At 36.9% G+C, this 18,195-nt stretch overlaps 1 protein-coding gene across 9 annotated transcripts in view; it reads right to left on the bottom strand.

Moving 5' to 3' along the window:
• STK3 (serine/threonine kinase 3) overlaps positions 1-18,195 on the bottom strand; it is a 170,734-nt gene that overhangs the window by 96,930 nt on the left and 55,609 nt on the right. For all 9 annotated transcript variants that reach the window (XR_012621986.1, XM_074815135.1, XM_074815127.1 and 6 more), the window contains exons 7-8: positions 8,994-9,131; positions 6,384-6,509 (exon numbers count right to left, since the gene is read on the bottom strand). Coding sequence is in view for 8 of the 9 variants with exons in the window: in XM_074815135.1 (XP_074671236.1) it covers positions 6,384-6,509; positions 8,994-9,131 (264 nt within the window). In the remaining variant the exon portion in view is untranslated. The remainder of the gene's footprint in view (positions 1-6,383; positions 6,510-8,993; positions 9,132-18,195) is intronic.

The following is an 18,195-nucleotide window of genomic DNA, read 5'->3' as shown; positions in this document are numbered from 1 at the left end:
TTAAAGCTTTAAAAACTTATTCAAATGTAGTTTCCTAACAAAAGGAACATCATAGTCAGAACATTTTACACCCTTCTTCTTGATGGGTCCCAAAATACATACCAGTGAGTAATAAGCACAACTGTTCACATTTTACATAGGAAATTCTTGGGGGTTTAGATCAATAAATTCAAGCCCCTGACAGGTTAACTGAAACCATTCTTTTTCAACAGTATATGGACTCAATTCACTGCCCATGAGAGACCTTTAACATTGATAGACTCTACTTAACACTAACATCAATATTTGCTCTTGTTTTCAGGTGTGCATTTCTCCAGGTTTGAGTCTGCCTTGCACTTCTACAGTGAGGACTTCACATTGGGGAAAATCTACTTTTAAGGTGTTATTTTCCAAAATTTATGTGCTAGGTGGCTATTAATTTACAACTGAACAGTGACTCCCAATTCCATATACAATCTGAAAACATTTATAGAAATTAAAATATGAAGAAATAGATGCATGACTTACTGTACTACTACACAAGGTGACATAGGGACTGTCATTATCTTGTTCTAGAACTGCTGCCATCATTGCATGTTGGCTTATCAAAACTTGTACCATCATTTGAACTGTACATATGTGTAGCCATGCAAACTACACACAAGCATCCCTGTATTTCTTCAGGGTTCTGTGAAAACTGGTACATAAGAAGGAGGAATGTGCAATGGTTATTTATCTTTACACTTGAATGCTGGACTGCTGACTTCATCCACTACAGTATAGCAAGCTGGCACTCATTATTATCTGTCTTCCCTTTCCAGGAGGGAAAGGATAAACACTCAGTTAAAAGTGTAAAAAGAATTGGTTTATTGTTCTTCTGGCAGTTCCCCGAACAAGTTCCAAATTAAATGAAAGACATCATCTTTGAGCTTATTTTGAAATTAAGCATTATGTCAAATTGAAGTGGGGGGTTTTGGAGGATTTGTTGTTTCTTTAGGGTTTTTTTAAATGACAAACACAAATATTCCAATGCTTTCACTTTATCCTTCTGGTTTTTATCCTGGTTTCCTTTAATAACTTGTGGATCCACTCATCAATCTCTGTCTAGTATGCTTTAAAAACTAAATTCTGTGCTGTCCAGAATTTCACTTAATTTAGGCCTCAATCACACCTACATGTTTGTCAGGAGTCTTCTAGCATGCAGTACATGAATAACATGCATTCAGGAAACATGGTATAGAAAACTTCTCTGACTGATTAAAAAGTAACAGTTTGCCCTGCTGTTTCCTAGTTGGGCTGGTTTTGTGCTTTTAACTGATCAGAACCTTTAGTGACTACAACTGGACAAGATGCTGGTGTCATCTCTCAAATGTATCTGGAATTTCTGACAATGATATACTGCATTGAAACTCAGTTGCAAGACATGGGAAGTCCATATTACAACCAAACAATTATTAAAACCAGTTCGGAACAAGATTAGTTTTGCATTGTGACAACACGAAAGCTATTCATAGGTCACTACCAAACATGGTGTTTTGACAAACTGTATTTGTCAATAAGGAAATCCCTCCTCCTCACCTCACCATCAGTATTATTAATTTCATTCCATTCACTTCTACCCTCACTTCTTCTATTAAAACTAAGTATTTCCAAACGTTTTTTCACTCAAGGCTTACCAAGCAATACAAAATTATCAAAGGCATATATTTACTGATAGCAAAAATCATACTTACTACCAATATCACATCAACAGTTTTAATAAAAGTAAAAATTTCACCCTAATTACAAACCTTATCACAGATTATTTTTTAGCATCATAAAAACATACGAAAATTGAGGGAATTAGAACATCGCAACACCATAAAAGAACAGGAACAAAAAATCTTTTTAAAAATAGGAACAAAAAAATCCCTTTTTACTTAATCTTTTTACAACAGCAAACTTTTTCAAAAGTTTAACTATTCAGTATAAACCTTACAGGAAAAATACCTGGACACCCTCTTGTCCATTACAAGATATTTTTGCAGTAGTAAATACATGATGGCTTATAGTATTCATTCAGTAAAGCTGATGGAGCTAAAGGGAAAGAAGGCACAAAACCTCTCCAGGAGTAATGAAATTTATCTATCCATGATCAGGATAAAAAATATGAAATTATCACACTGACAAGTGTCACTTCCCACTTTGCCAGCAGCACTAGCTAGTATTTCCCTTTTGCTTGCTCCACTTACAAGTGGCCTAGCATCTTCTTATCTTTACACGTGGTCTTCATATTTGGAACTCCCCCCAGGCTCAGAGATCTATTCCTTTCCCCTACTGAAGTCTACAAGAATGAGGCAAACTGTTTTTAAAAAATATCCATTTTCTCTGCCATGAGCAAAGCTGGCCTTTGCTGAAAACTACAGTTAAACTCTCAACCACCTTACCACAGCGTTGCAAACACATCCTCTGAATTACTGTTGCTTCAAACACACACATAGGTCTGTAGTAAATGTAAGACAGACTGACTTACCTTAGCCCACAATGAATTTGACTACAGCCTAGCCTACTGAGGGACCTCTCTCCCAGCAAATAAACCAGACAAAATTGTAAGGATTAACCTTTGCTGTGTCTTTCTTTCTGTGTTTCTTTCCCCAAAGAAAAACAGTTACAATAACCTCTTAAGCAGAGTTAGAATGTGTAGTTCAAGCAGTTACCACCGCTCAGCAATATGCAGTAACCACACCACTTGAACTCTTAAAACGTGTTATCTTATGCTCTAAAATATTAAGGGATAGTTTTATCCTGGTTAGGGATACCATTAATCTCTTTTGTGCTTTCTATTCAGCCAACCTTCGCTGTCACTTTAAGTCCATCATTCACAAAGTTTACTTTGCATTAAAATACATCCATAGAGGCAGCCAGCTGATCTTGCTGAGGAAGTAAATTACTTAGCTCAAAAATGCAGCTGCAAGGGCTTGTGTAGTTATGTCCAAATGCAATATATTATGCACTCAATATCCAGGATCCATCTCTCTTAACATCCCCTGCAAACATCATTTGGTATTATTTATTAGTCTCAGTTAATCAGTTATAGCCTGTAAGTCAGCATCAGCATAGAAAACTAAAAAGGAGTACATACCAAATTACTAAGGATGATAAAACTATGTGTAAAAGAACATCAATAATTAACGGCAAGGACACTATAGAGCATAATGTGGATGTTCAATGGATTTTTTTTAATAATTCTGAAGTCTTTTACAAGTACAGCAGTACAAAGGGCTTGACCTAACAAACACACTCTTGTTTTCAAAATATCCATATTGCTAAAGTTTTTATCCAGACTCTCTCATCCTTGCATATTTGTCGTTTTAAAGTCTCATCTAGTGATCCCTCCACTTGAGGTAATACAACTACAAAGGTTCATTTTTCAATTTCTCTTCTGTCTTTCATTACACTGAAGTCCTGCTCTTCATTTTACTTTTCTACTACCTTTCTCTTATGAGCCAACTAGTCTCATTCACAAGCCCCCTTTCACGGCCTTCTCCTATTCTATCACTTCATTCTGTACTGAGAAGTCAGCTCTGTCTCAGATTGGCCTCTTCCATTACTGACCTGTTAAGTTTTCAAACCCCTTTATTCTTTTCTCAGGTCCCCTGCTACTACCAGCAGGGCTGCCTCTAGCCCTGTGCAAGACTGTCATCACTGTCCTTTAAAACTCCCCTACATCATGATCCTGATAAAAAAATGAGCAAGGCATGTTAATGCTGAGCTTCCCATGTTGACTAATCTTGTATCTCCTCTGCCTGTGTCTCTCTCTCATCCACTCTGACCTTCTGCCTTATATTTAAGAGCCATTTCTTCAAGCGGAGCCTGACTTCTGGTTCTGGGTTTGTTGATGATTCATGCACTGACATATGATTACAGCCCCTAAAATTCTATTAGTATAAGTAAAAAAATTACAGACTTACCATTTCCATAATCTACAACTGCACTTGTTTTTAAAAGCAATGCAACCTTGCAGCAAAGGTAGCTAACAGTATCCCAGGCTGCATTAGGAGTGTTGCCAACAGTGGAAGGAGGTGATCCTTCCCCTCTGCTCAGCACTGGTGAGGCCACACCTGGAGTGCTGGGTCCACTTCTGGGCTCCCCAGTACAAGAGAAACATGGACATACCAGAGAGAGTCCATAAAGATGATTAAGGGTCTGGAGCATCTCTCCTGTGATCAGAGGTTGAGAGAGCTGGGACTGTTCAGCCTGGAGAAGAGAAAGCTTAAGGGGGATCTTCTCAATGCGTACAAATATCTGAAGGGAAGGTGCAAAGAGGACAGAGCCAGGCCCTTTCCAGTGGTGCCCAGGGACAGGCCCAGAGGCAACAGGCACACACTGAAACATACACGGTTCCCTCTGAACATCAGAAAACACTTTTTTACTGTGAGGGCGACCAAGCACTGGCATGAGGTGCCCAGGGAGGTTGTGAAGTTTCCCTCCTTGGAGATATTCAAAAGCTGTCTGGACATGGTCCTAGGCAACCAGTTCAAGGTGGCCCTGCTTGAGTAGAGGGTGCAGACCAGGTGACCTTCCAACCTCAACCATTCTGTGATTCTGCTCTCTCAGCCCTGCTAACCAAAGATACTTCTGTTATTTTCAGATTTGAGGCACCGATCTTTTAGTGACAAGCAGACTCTCGCTGTCTTTTTAACTCATAACCTGTTCCCTGACTACACCACAAAAGTACATGTCAAAACTCCCATCTACTGCAATAGTAACACAAATAGCAGATTCCTGCCCCAATCCTGGATTCCTGGATTTGAGGTTCCCTTATACTAAACACTGAATAATCCTGGAGGTGCTGGGAGGGTGGGAGTCGGGGGGGGGTGAAAAGTGCAGTGTTACATTCTGAAATTTGGACCCATGCAAGAGGCATGAGGAGTTGCTAAATGCTTCTTCAGTTGAGGTGAACCAAACTTGCATTGTACCCTTCCACTCAACTGCGGGAGGGGGAAGGCGTACACCACATACCAAGCTGGCAGGGACTGTTTCGTCCATGACTGGCAATCTTATTCCCCATCTGAATCCTCAGACTAAGTAAATAGATGTCATACCTAATTTTGTGTTAATGCAAAAGACATCAACAACACCCAAGTGTTTGAGGCCTACAGTTCAGAAGGTAATAGTAGGGAGGAAAGCATGCTAGTAAAGACATTAGCTTTTTATGTCAGTAATAAATCAGTCTCTTCAGAGATCAACTATTCAGTACATCAAGTTACTGACATCAACCCTGCATGTCAAGTCACACATTTCCACATGTAGAAAAAATAATCCTAATTCCTAATGTAGAAAAAATAATCCTAACCTTCCCTGCCTGTTTTATTACTGACCAAGCAAATACAATCCAGAGTAAACCGTCTTTATAAACAACAAGTTATCAATACTCTTAGAACAGAAAAACATCCAGTAAACAAAAGAACATACTGTCTGTTGGGATACAAAATACTCCACAGAATCTGCTTGAAAAGTTTTTCTACATATAGATCATCACCTAACACTGTAACATGTAACAAGGATTCTACAATTTGCGATAGGGCAGACTGCATTACTGCACTGCTCTTTTCTGTTTGCTCAAAGCTGTAAGATTTCTACTGACATTCCAGTCTCCATCTTCCCTGTGTGTTATTTCTGAATGACCTTGGTTCTCATTGTATGTGAGGCAATACACTGCTTTGAAGCACATACTGCTGCATTGCACAAGACTCCCCTAAAATAAATCATGTAGGGAGAGTAATAATGCCAGGAACACTGACTTATTCCTAGCATTGCCCAACAATTCTAAATGCAACCTATTTATCACATGACCTGATTCTCTCTTCAAACATATACTGACAACATCATATGAAAATGAAATGCTGTCACCATTTTCACTTCATAGGCACAACTTGATTCAAACCATGTTGTAATCACTACTTACTGTGCCTCTTAACTAACTATTCTGTGTATTAGACTTTACCAAAAAAAAAAAAAGCTAGAAAAAAACTATGTGATCTGAACTGAAAAGTAAACCACTTGTCTAGAAGCCCATACGTGAAAGTGGAACTTTAACAGTTTTGGGGTTTTTTTAATGTTAGTCTGAACAGATGAAGTTGACATGGTTTCTTTTCCCATCTCCTAGAAATACTTTTTACTAGGACGTCTCGCGGAAGAGTGCTAAAGGACATCTCATGGAATAGTGCTGAAAGCTGGCTCATACGGCATTACTCACAGCAGCATTACTCATCGTAAATAAGAGTGGAGTACTTAGCCCTCATAGGCTAAAAACCAGGTAGAAACTTGGTAAAAAAAAGTATTTGAACACAAGTGCAGACAGTAGGTGAAAAACAGCAACTCATCTATCAAGTACAGATAGTTATAGGAAAAAAGGTACACACCGAATTTTCTTCCTCCTCTTCTAGTTCTCTCTGCTGTTCCTCGTGTCGCTTTGCCTTTATCTCCATAGCTTCAGTGATCAGATCCCTTAAAATTGAAACTGGCTTAGCATTCTTAATAAATGTATGCTAGGAAAAAAAAATCATTAAATTATTTAACATCATTACAATAGTTATGCTTCAGATGTAATTATGAGTATTATTCAACACCACAGATTGCAGTGATAAATAGTATTTTGCATTACACAATAATTAAAATCTACACTAACACAACATACAATATCTTTTAGCTACTTCCTAATTAAAATTTTACTTTAGCTACTTTTTATAACTGGAAGCCTTGGGAAATGTAATCATATAACAACTGTTTTACAGTTAAGGATATAATTTTCCAAAGGCAACATGCAGTACGTAGCAAATAAATAGAGTGGTGATTGTCTGACATAGAAAAACAAACTTTTTCAGATATTCAGTTACAGAATTTAATTAATCTTAACAAACTGACAGCATAAATTAGTGGCTGGAAGCAGAGTAACTATGGCTGCCTACTTCAACAGATCTGTACTTTATATGTCATAAAACATTTCTTGATCTGTGATGTTGAAATGTGGAACAAGCAAAAAAATATTTTACTTTTAGCAGGAAGATTAATTTTTAATCCAAGGCCATTTAAAACATTACTTCTTCCATTAATGCAACATGTGCATGATACCATTTACATTCAGCTGTCTAGTAAACACATGCTCTTACAAAAATTCTGAGTTTTGTGTCATTATATGCAAATACAATTAGGCAAAAATGTAACTTTAAGCACCTCAGAAATGTATTATTAAATATTAAAATTGTTCCACGAACAACAGAATTGATGAAGCCTAGTGTCCTACACCTATTACCTATCTTCTCCCTTGATACATTAATTCAATTACTCTCTTTTTTCCTCCATGATCTTTCCCCACAAGCAGCACTTTCATTCCCACTCACACACACCCACAGCACCTCCAGCTCCATCACACATGCTCCAGATTCCAGCTGGGGGAAAAGGCAACACATACTTGTGCTTGACACGGTATTTGGTTTTCTGGCCAGTAAGCACATGGAAAGAGGAACACTGAAGCGCTTTTTTTTTTTTCTTCTCCTTACTTGCACACATTAATGCAAGTCTCTTCTGTCCAGCTGCCGGCATTCAGCTAACCATATAAACTTCAAATCTTTAAGCTCTCACGTACTGATTCCACCAGCATACAAAAATCTGTAACTTTCAATTTTTACTTTCCTTGCAGTCTACATTTTAGTGTTCTAGTGTGGAAAATAAAATATTCATAACATGACTTATGAATTTGATGATCTATTACTGGAAACTACTTTGCAAAATGTTTACGTTCTCCTTGTAGTAGAGTTCACTGGAATTTAAATTTTAAAAGAGCCTATTTCTAGTTAGAGACAAAATAAATCTAGCACGAGCATCCTACAGATTAAATTTCAGAATATCAGATTCTTATGTAGACTGATGAACAAAGAAAATTAAGAATAATATTTACCAATAGCAGTGAAAAGCATAAAAGAACACTAAATTATCCAGAAGTTTAATGAAGTAGGAATCAGAAAAGTAAAAGGAGCAGAAGACCTAGCAAAATTTTCGCTTCTATCTCATTATCAAAGCAAGCTTACTTACAGGAAATTTTAGATTCCATTTCAATCATCATGGATATTATAATTTTTCTAGAAATCTTCCCCCCCCACCTCCCTTCACTACCTTTGCTCTTTGTTTTTTCTTAGTTACTTGTAGGCTTATTATGACAGCCCTGTAGGCAGTGGATAACACAAATACAGGGCCAGAAGAGAAAACTTTCTTCACATTTTCTCTCTCCCCCACACAGTAAAATGTGTGGCTCCTGTAAGATTATGTCCATTTCACAAAGACTAAATCTTTCTTGATAGATCAGTCCCTCCTGTTTTATTTTTGTAGTTCTTTGAAACTTCTCTGCTTTATGTCTATCTCAGTACCAAAAAGATGCAACTGTTAAATTTCTGCAGCTATGAGAAGCTCAGGTCAGCAAGTGGGTGAAAGCCAAGCACACCCTGCCCTGGCTCCATAGGTCCACACCACCAACTGCGGCTTGAATTTAAAAGAGCCCACTTAGTATAACTCAGCCCAACAACAAACTCATTATACTGTCCATTTGCATCAGACCCTTCTAGGACACAGAGCAACCTGTCTGCTTAATTTGACATGACCAGAAGGAAAGATCGAGTATACTCCACGGGTGGTCCACACAGAGGGTTAACCTGGGCTCAATTCCTTTACTTAGCACTTGCCTAAATCCTGAGATCTATTGAGGGCCTCTAACCACAAAGCAAGGATCCAATTTTAATAGCAAGAACCAGCCCTAAACTATATAAAGAGCAATTAATTTTTAGAAGCAGCAAAGGACAAATAAAATGGGGGTAGAGATACAGGAGCTGACAGAGAAAAGACCACAAAGTGGAAAAGAAATAAAGCATGATACTAGTTAAAATGAGATTTGCCCTTAGAAATTTTCACAACAGTTCTGGTTTGACACTAGAGGAAAAAAGCCATAAAACTTGCATTTCTTCAGTAACTTAAATACTGACCTGTAGCAGCTGTGTTGCTGTAGCTCTTTGTTCAGGATTTTTCACTAAGCATTTCTTCACAAAATCTGTGAATTCATCAGACCAGAGCTCTGGCTTCCGGAAGGTTGGAGGGGGATTTGTAGGAATCATAAAAATAGCCTAGATAAAAATCAAATAACAATAGCAAGTTTAAACAAAACACATCATCACAACACTGAAGCCAAGTAAATAAATTGCTTTATCCACCTTTCTTATCAGGCTAAGAATCTGGAAGACAAATTTTAAGTAAGCTAGGATTTCCACTCAGATCGAGATTCAGGAAGTAAATCCATGTGCTACTAATGTAGCTACTTCCCATTAGATTTTCTCTATTTAAACTGTACCCCACTGAGCACATCACTCCTTATTTTATCTATTGCTGTTTATCTATCTCGAGAGATGATTTTGTTCTTTCAGAAATTCTTAGTAGAAATGACAGCATTGCTTGTTTAAACAGACACATATAAAGTTGCTGTGAAAAGCCAAGTTCACCTTCTCCTCTCTTAACTGCATTTAGTTTTACAGGAGAATTGCTTAGGAAATTTGGTAGGATTGATATTTTCTTCTTCATTCATAATTCTTCAGACATAGTTTTAAACCTTGTTTTTCCTAATAAGATTTAGAAACATATGCTAAAAGACCTAAAACAACACAAAAAGATGATAAACCTAAAATAATCAAGTAACTTGTCTACTAGCAATGAGAATTTACTTGACATTTAAAAGGCAACACTTTACCTATATAACAGAAATTTCACACTGTTAAGAACCATATGCAGACAACTTTTTCAACTACGAAAAAAGATTCATTCTACATAAAAAAATGTTTGTCCTACTTAAGATTATAAATGTATTGTGCTATTTTCTTTATGATTTTTTCCTCTAATTATAGGGGGGGAATTGTAGAGGAGAAAAAAAAAAAAAGCAGTACAATTCTGAGAGACTACTGTAAAATAATGGGAAATTTTGAACTTCTTGTATGTAATATCCCAAATGCATTGCTTACAATTTACACATGACAGCAACACACTTTTCAGAGCTATGTCTATTGACAGAAGTAATAAGCTACTATTTTCTTCTAAAACAAGGTTCAATTCAACCACATTTTCCAAAGTGAAAGGGAGTAGAAGTTCTTCATTTGTTTTTCTACAAGTATAGGCAGAAATATGTACTGAGAAAAGGGGAAAAAATTGAAATGAGATTATGCACACTGTTAACATAGTAGAGCTTCAGAAGCTTCAGCCTGTCTTTGAAACACAGGCAGAAGGAAGAGGGAACGTCCTGAGATTTTATCCATAACTTCTTAAGAAGTCTGACTGGCTTTGAAAGTTGGTTTAACTTGTTCAAACCCTCATTCTAAAATTCCTCTCATACGCTGACGAAAAGCAGAATCCATGCAAAATGATGCAAAAACTGTTTACTATAATTTTAATGAACAATTATTTCAGTACTGAATAGTTTGCTTTAATTCAAATACTTAAACATTTACAAAACTCATTTCATTATTTGCCCAATACAAGAATTACAAGAGGAGACCTGGGCATTTTGTTTAATAAAGATGTATGCTACAATAGCTTTATCTTTTCAGTGGGCAGGCATGCCAAACTAGTATATGAACTCAGATAGGAAACATGGCACTTTATTACCCTGTAATTATGTAAGCCTTACCTACTTCACTTTTGATACAAGATTAATTGTCAGTACAAGTGAAGTCCTTCTGGTATAAAGCAGTGGCTAACAAATTAACCTGTTTCTGCCCTTGAAAGTAATGATCTCTTCTGAACTTTGAACTGATGACTTTTAATCTTATCTTTAGCTACTCTTAACAGCTAGCTCTGCAGTAGCTATTGAAAACACACAGCTGTAACAGAAGACTAGTAACTTCTGTTTATGTGGTGTCAAAATGTATACCTCCTGTTTGAGAATAAACACTGACCTGTCTCTCCACAGGTAAGCAAAGCTTAGTTTCAGAGTCCTACTCAGCTCCAATGTTCTGGGAAAACTATTTGCCTTTGCCAACTATTTTCAGCAACTACACAGCAGTTAAGAACCACAGCAAAGAAGTGACTTCTTTATAATTCACAAAGGACAATGAGAAGAAAGAGGGAATTCATGAATCATTCTTTTATGGCAGGCAATAAAAGTCACAAAAGGAGATATTCAAGAGCTAGAGTTAGGGTCCTAAATCCACATTTATGCTTTGTATGTTTGTTGAAAATACCTACTTCAAAAACATATATTTAACTAATGCTTAAACTGTAGGCTTTTTAAAATCTTGATATGTGACACGAGCCATGAGCTGAAAAAAAAAATTAGATGCATTTTTGTAATACAAGAAAACATATAGAAACTATGTTTTCATATAGAAACTTCAAATGTTTAGTCCAACTTATTAATTATACCATGCACTTGCTAGTGTGTACTTCTCCCAGCTCTCAGCACTCTCTTTCGTTAACTAGCCTGAAATACTGGCTTTCAATTCAATCTTCCCTCTCCACTTCCTCATTTTGGCTTGCGTATTTCTCTGCATAAAAGTTAAGCTCCCTCCCTCTTTCAAAATAGTCTATGATTTAGCTTCCAACTACTTCTGTTTCCTTCCAAGAAGCTTGCAAAGCAATCACCAGAGAATTATAAAGCTAGTCCCAAATCTCCAGGAATAAAAACAAAACGCTTATCTGACAGGAACTTATTCCTCATTTTTGCTTCCATTTCTTGTCAAATACATCTTTTCTATCCTAAAAGAACTCTGTCCTATTTTAAAACAAAGTAAGCTGTTTCAGTCACTCTATTCCACGGGTGCCGAGGGAAGCAGAAAACCTAAGAGACTTGGTTTTTTCATGCTTCTTTCTTCTTACCCTATATTTCTCCAGTCCCTGCATTCTCCCAAACTATTATTTGTAGTAGTTTTTGCCTCCACTCCACTTGTCATTTTCTGTAGGAGTTTCCCACAGCTATTGGTATTAGTTCAGCTCTCACAGTAGGGCTGATGGCAATGCTCATACAGCCAGTGTTAGGCAACTGCTGCTTAAAATGAAAACCAAATATAAGCTATCATCCATACAATTACATGGGCTGAACTGGCAGTAACAACTGCAGGAAACATTAGGAGGAAATTGTTCAACAGAGGGGGCAACCTCTGACATACTACGAACGAGCCGGGGCTAATTCTTCTCTCTCTCTCACCTTCAACATCACCTTCCACATTTCCTTACATGTCTGAGACAGACTGGCAAATCTTACTCAAGCAACACATCAAATATGCAGCCAAGGTGTTAGATTGTATGATTCAGCCTTCAGTTTTAACCATTCAATCATCCTTTAAAAAAAAAGTAAAAATCTCTAAGCTGTAAAATGTCAGAACTCAGGACTGAGGGACCATGGCAGCTTAATCAGTGTTGTCTTCACCTGTCTGTAAGAGAGAGTCCAATTCAAATTTGTCCTGAACTGGCCCTTCCACCTCTACACCTTGAGCCCAACTCTACTTTGAACCATCTTTCATACACTGCTCTAAGGTAAATTCTACACCCTGCAGTGAAACCAGAATCCAAGGCATATTACAGCATATAGATGAAAAAAGATGGGGGGAAAATACATCACCCAGGGCAGCCTTCACTGGCCACTTCTGAATTGGGCACCAGACAATCTTAACACAGTTTCCACCGTAACTGTTGCCTGTAAGCACTTACCTGCCCAATAACCAGCAGTTACGGGTAAGCTGAATATTGGACTGAGGACCAGGTCTTAAATGAGAGCAGAACTGCGCCAGTCAGCACATTATTTTATTATTCTTAAAGGACCTAGCATTTTAAATGAAGTCCAGGTTGAAAACATTTTTTTCATGAACGTTCTTTTATGGGCAATTTTATTGGCATGAAAATGTAATTATGGTGATGATGATGAATTAGGAAACGCCAAAAGAAAAATGAGACCCTCATATACCACATTTGGAATTTCCTAATCAGAAAATCCTTGCAGCTCATTCCTCCAGTCAGTCAGGGTAATACATCTGTATTTCACACAGCCCATGAACACATTAAATGATCAACAGTAATTTGGTAGAGGTACTACGTCTTTTGGGTTTTAGCTCCTTGTATAACTTATCTCTATTGCTTAGTTGACATAAGTGACTTGTAGTAAATAGCAGGAAATCGAAAGTATTAACTTTTAGTGTTATTGCCCAGTATCATGAAAGCTACTGAAGGAGAGAGCAAAGATTTTTATACTGAGGTGATTTTATAAATTTTCATGCTGTGAAGCTGCATTGCTAGAATCTAAGGAGAATCTTTTCTATAAAGAGGGTAAAGATACAAGTCATCCACAGGCAGTTTGTGACTCCATAGTTCTTGGCACCACAATTATACTACTTAATTTACTGCAGAAAACAAACTCCAAAATACGTTTAAACTCAGTAACACATTTTAGAGTATAAAATTCTATTTAAGGCTGGGGGAGTTAAAGATTGAATGCTGTAACATTTTATTAACTTTAGAAACAAAGAATCAGCTCAGTGACACATTTTTCTCTTCTTTGTGATACATGTCATAAAACTTCCCTCACTTCTTGAATAGCCTTCAAAAAGGCTATTGAAACACCACTAATTATTCAGTTACACAATTCAACAGATGTCTAGAAATGAAACAGCAGCATGAACAAGAAGGGTGAGGCACTAGCAAGTTGTACATTGGTTTTGCTTTGTTGAGCTTTTTTGGTTTGTTTTGGTGTTTGGGTTTTTTTTTAATTCACAACTCAATATTGTCACAACAACATTTTTTGCAAAGTTCTGTAACAGTGAAAACCAAGGTTACTGAACAATGCCTCATGTGTTTAAAGACAAGGAAGGCTGTTTATGATCTGCTTCAGTATAGATAATAAATTTAATTGTTAGAAGCACCCGAAAAAACACCAGCTTCCTCCTCCCATCTGCAAACACAGAAGTTTGTGAAGAACTTCTAGTGTGCTCAGACTTCTTGTGGAGAATTACAAACAGGTCTGATTCCATCAGACATCTATCAGATACCTGATCCAAGGAGATTCTCAATATCCCTAACTGGAAGCTGAATGTGGGATTCAAAATGTATGAAAAGCTTTATTATCTTTCTGTGTGAAATATTACTTCTGTTGAAGCAAACAATACCAAATTTTACTCTTTCTTTTTGGAAAGAAAAAAGTGGCTTTTCAGTCACCCCAGTCACACACCCATTTCCACTCATTCAATTATATTTTCCTTTTTTTTTTTTTTTTTTTTTTTTGCAGGGTGGGGGCACGCTACAGGGGGGGCTCTTTACTGATCTCACTGACAAGAGCAACATGGGCAACATTAGCTACAGAGATCGAGAAGGAACCACTCAAATCAAAATGGTGCATCCAGTGGCCCATGCAGTGCTAGTTTCATTTTCACTGCCTGTTTCATACCTGACAACACTTTTAACAAAGAAGTGCCTTGAAGAAACACACTAAAACAGAGCATTATTTTCAATTTTGCACAGGAAAAACTGAACAATTTACTCTGAATTAAAGACAAAACTTGTCAAAAAAATCTGATCCTCTTAATTTACCACAACACTTTTTGAAACTGTGTGTCATAAAAAGCATTTACTGAAGATACGTTCAGTGAATAAATACTCCAGACTGATCTAGCCATCCAATATATAACTTCTACATCTTAGCTAAAACACATTTTTGGTTTAAGCTAAAACATTGAAGAAGCTGTTACCAATTAAGGGGGGAAAAAAATGTTCATTCAAGTTACTTATTTTTCAGTTGACTTTAATAATGAATTATCAAAAGAAAAATGTTTGGAAATGCCATCTGAAAAAAAAAAAAGGAAAAAAACACATAAAAAAACAAACAAACAAACAAACTAAAACACAAGCAAAAACCAAACCAGCAATTACATTATTCTGAAAGCTAGATCATCACAACAGAAAGTTTTCCCCTTCCACAAAATTTGAAAAACTGATAATACCAAATATTAAAAAACACCTACTCCTAGCAATAGAATTACATTTCCAGCATTAAGCAAAAACTTAAAAGATTCCTATCACTGTTCAACCAAAAAGGCACTTTCTTCACTGCAAGTTAGCAATGACTGTTCATCCAAACAAGTAACAGAATGAGAACGCCACACCGTTACACCCACCTGCCTCACAAGCTGCCAGCGAAGCACAGCTAGAATTATCAACAAAGGCCTAAATGCAGGAAGGGTTAAGTGGAGATTTAGTCCAGAGAACTTCTGGACAAACAATAACTGATACAGAATTTTTCACCCTAATGAAGGGAAATATATGTGACATTTAACATGCAATTCTACTGTGCTCACCTCAATGTTCTTCAGTAGTGACCATTGATTAAATCACATATACAATACTACACACAGTAAAAATGACGTTCAAAATATTTTAGGATAAAATGACAGACACCTTACATATTAACGCTATTTAAAAAATAAAATAAAACATCAGAAAAACAACAACAAAATAACAAAACCCAGAACTTTCCCAGCAGTTTAACAGCCAATCACTGTCACAAGCTTCCCTCCTGAATGATGACCTTTGCTGTTCAAAGCAAAGTATGCTTCACTTAAGATGTAAAGTAATAAAGCAATAAACACAGAGAAAAAATAAATAATGGAAAGAATAATCACATGATTAACAGCAAAGATGGGTTACTGAAAGATAAGCCATTTATATTGACCTGTATATTTATTATTGCTAGCAAGTTCATAACATTTTGACAGCGTTACAATAGGTCAAGAATGTAAAGATACTAATCTCAAACATTTTGCAATAGTAAGCGCAATTGTAAATCTACTGAAAAGAATCAACCCTTGCCTTGTTAGCACCGTCACGCAACAGAACTGTGCCTCAAGATTCACCTCTGAACTTACTCTTTCTACTAAACGTTGGAGTTGGACTCAATGGTCCTTATGGGTCCCTTCCAACTGGAAATAGTCTATGATTGTATGATACTTCCTTTAAAAAATTGCTTTAAATTTCAAAAGAATATTGCAGATCGTCTGTTCTGTGACACCAGCTTGAGGAAGTCAGCATTCTAAGGCCACAAGTTCATTCAGTTTGGGTTTTCTTTTACTGGTTTTAAACAAGCTCACTTATACAACTGATTTTTAAATCCCATCACGTATCATAACTTTAAAGTTCTACCATATCCCAAGACAAATCTGCATTGGTATATTCAAAAAGGCAGAATTTATTGCACTGGCTGTTATCCAATTAGCAAGACAAAGAGCAAGTTCCCCCTGCTAACTCATCTAAAAGGATCATGTCATCTGCATATGTCTGTTCATTATCAAACCTTTTTTTCAGATGAGTAATAAAAATATTTATTACCATCAATTTTTTCCCATAAATATCACCTCAACATGCTGTCCTACTGCCAGTTAATTTTCCAATTTATCCAGGGTGGGGTTTTTTTTGCTTTGTTTCAGTTTTGAAAGTTTCTTGTTCTCTCATAAGTCATCACTTGTACTAGTCAAAGAGATCTGGAAGCAACTCAGCAAATTACTTGATGGAGTTGTTTGCAAAGAAACAACTTTGTTTATCTGCAGTGGCCTTCTTTTGCTTGCTTATTTCTTGTTCCTCTCCCTTCAAGTCCAGCAGACATATCAACATTTCTCCAGGCTTTCTTCCAATATATTTAAATAATTCCCTGTGATTTAGGGAACATTTCATGACATTTGCCTGTAGGTTTTTCAACTATTACCTTGTCCCAACTTTCGATCTTCTACTTTAAACTGGAATAGTTTGAGTTTTTCTACCCAGTAGGGCTATTTTGATTTCCTGAACCCAACTCTTCAGCACAAAATATTCTTGAATTCTGCAGTTCAACTGAACACTGTCCTCCCATTTTCTTTTTGTTTAGAGAGGTAACATTCAAGCTCCCCTTGCATCTACAAGGTTATGAACTCACTGATGTCAGTGAAGTTGCAACAGAAGAAACGGTCAGCAATCTGATCCTCAAAATTCTCCCCTCCTTCAGCCTAGATAGCAAGTCTTTAAAAAAGGACAACAAATGCCTACTGAAAGTCTTTAGAGATGAAAAATAAAGCCTGGAAATATCTGCAGTCTCATTTAGGTTCTTCGGCTTCACTGTGGTTTTGGTGTTTCTTCGGGGGGGGGGGGGGGGGGGGGTTGGGGTGGGAGGGGGAGAGTGTTTTAGATAAGTGAAATTACACAATTTTTAAAGCAATTAACTGAAACCAAAAATAATTTCAGGCTACTCAAGATTTTGTCCTTAAACTACCCCAGGCAGCTAAAGGTTTTGAATTTTTTTTTTTAAATTGACATACACAGGAGTTTTCAGAGGAAAATACCTAACTTGCAAATAATCCCTTATAGGTACAAAACAGTATAATTTCGTAACATTTTATTGAAAGGTTATATTGAAAGTTCACATCCACAATAACTACAAGTCTCCACATTTTTAGTGTCCAGGGACAAAAATAAAAACAAAACCCAAAAAATCACAATGACTAAAAAAATCCAAACACTACCAGAAAAGAAGGCAATGAAAGTCAGCAAGTCTTACAAACACACGCAAGAGGAGTTTCAAACACCTGAAAGGAACTGCAGCATTCAGACACCATCTAGGACCATATTTCCAACAATTTCACTCACCAAAAGGAAAACCTGAATGAGACAAATATTGATTTGTGATTGCTGTTCTGAAAAGTACCCTCAATCTCAGCATGGGGTGAGCAAGATACATTTAATCAGAAGGAGAAAGATGGGTGCATGTGTGTAGGCACATAAGGGTTTTTGTAAGATTTTTTTCTTTGAGAGAAGAGTTTTGTGGGGTTTTTTTTTAAGGTAGAAAACCAGAAATAGATATTAATCTGTCTTTAGACTGAAAGAAGTATCTGATGTAGTGGTTTAACCTTCTAATTCAATTTTTACTTGACAGAGACTTGGAAAAGAAGGTATTTTTAAACATAGTTGCATAGGAGAAAATTTCCTTTTGATAGTGACAGGCAACACCTCCTCTTTGTGAGGAAATCACCGTAACAGAGAGATGGGGCCACTTCAGACCACTAGCCAGTCTGAGGTTCTACCATAACCCTCAGGGAACTTCACCAACATTTAAGAACCTCTCAGATGAAGGTATACATTATGGCTTATCTTTGCTCAAGAGCCAGACAACTCACTGCCTAAAGGATATTTCCCAGCCAC

The sequence above is a fragment of the Strix aluco genome, chromosome 1, assembly GCF_031877795.1.
Source record: "Strix aluco isolate bStrAlu1 chromosome 1, bStrAlu1.hap1, whole genome shotgun sequence".
NCBI classification, from domain to species: domain Eukaryota; kingdom Metazoa; phylum Chordata; class Aves; order Strigiformes; family Strigidae; genus Strix; species Strix aluco.
This window is presented reverse-complemented; position numbering and strand designations above follow the sequence as displayed.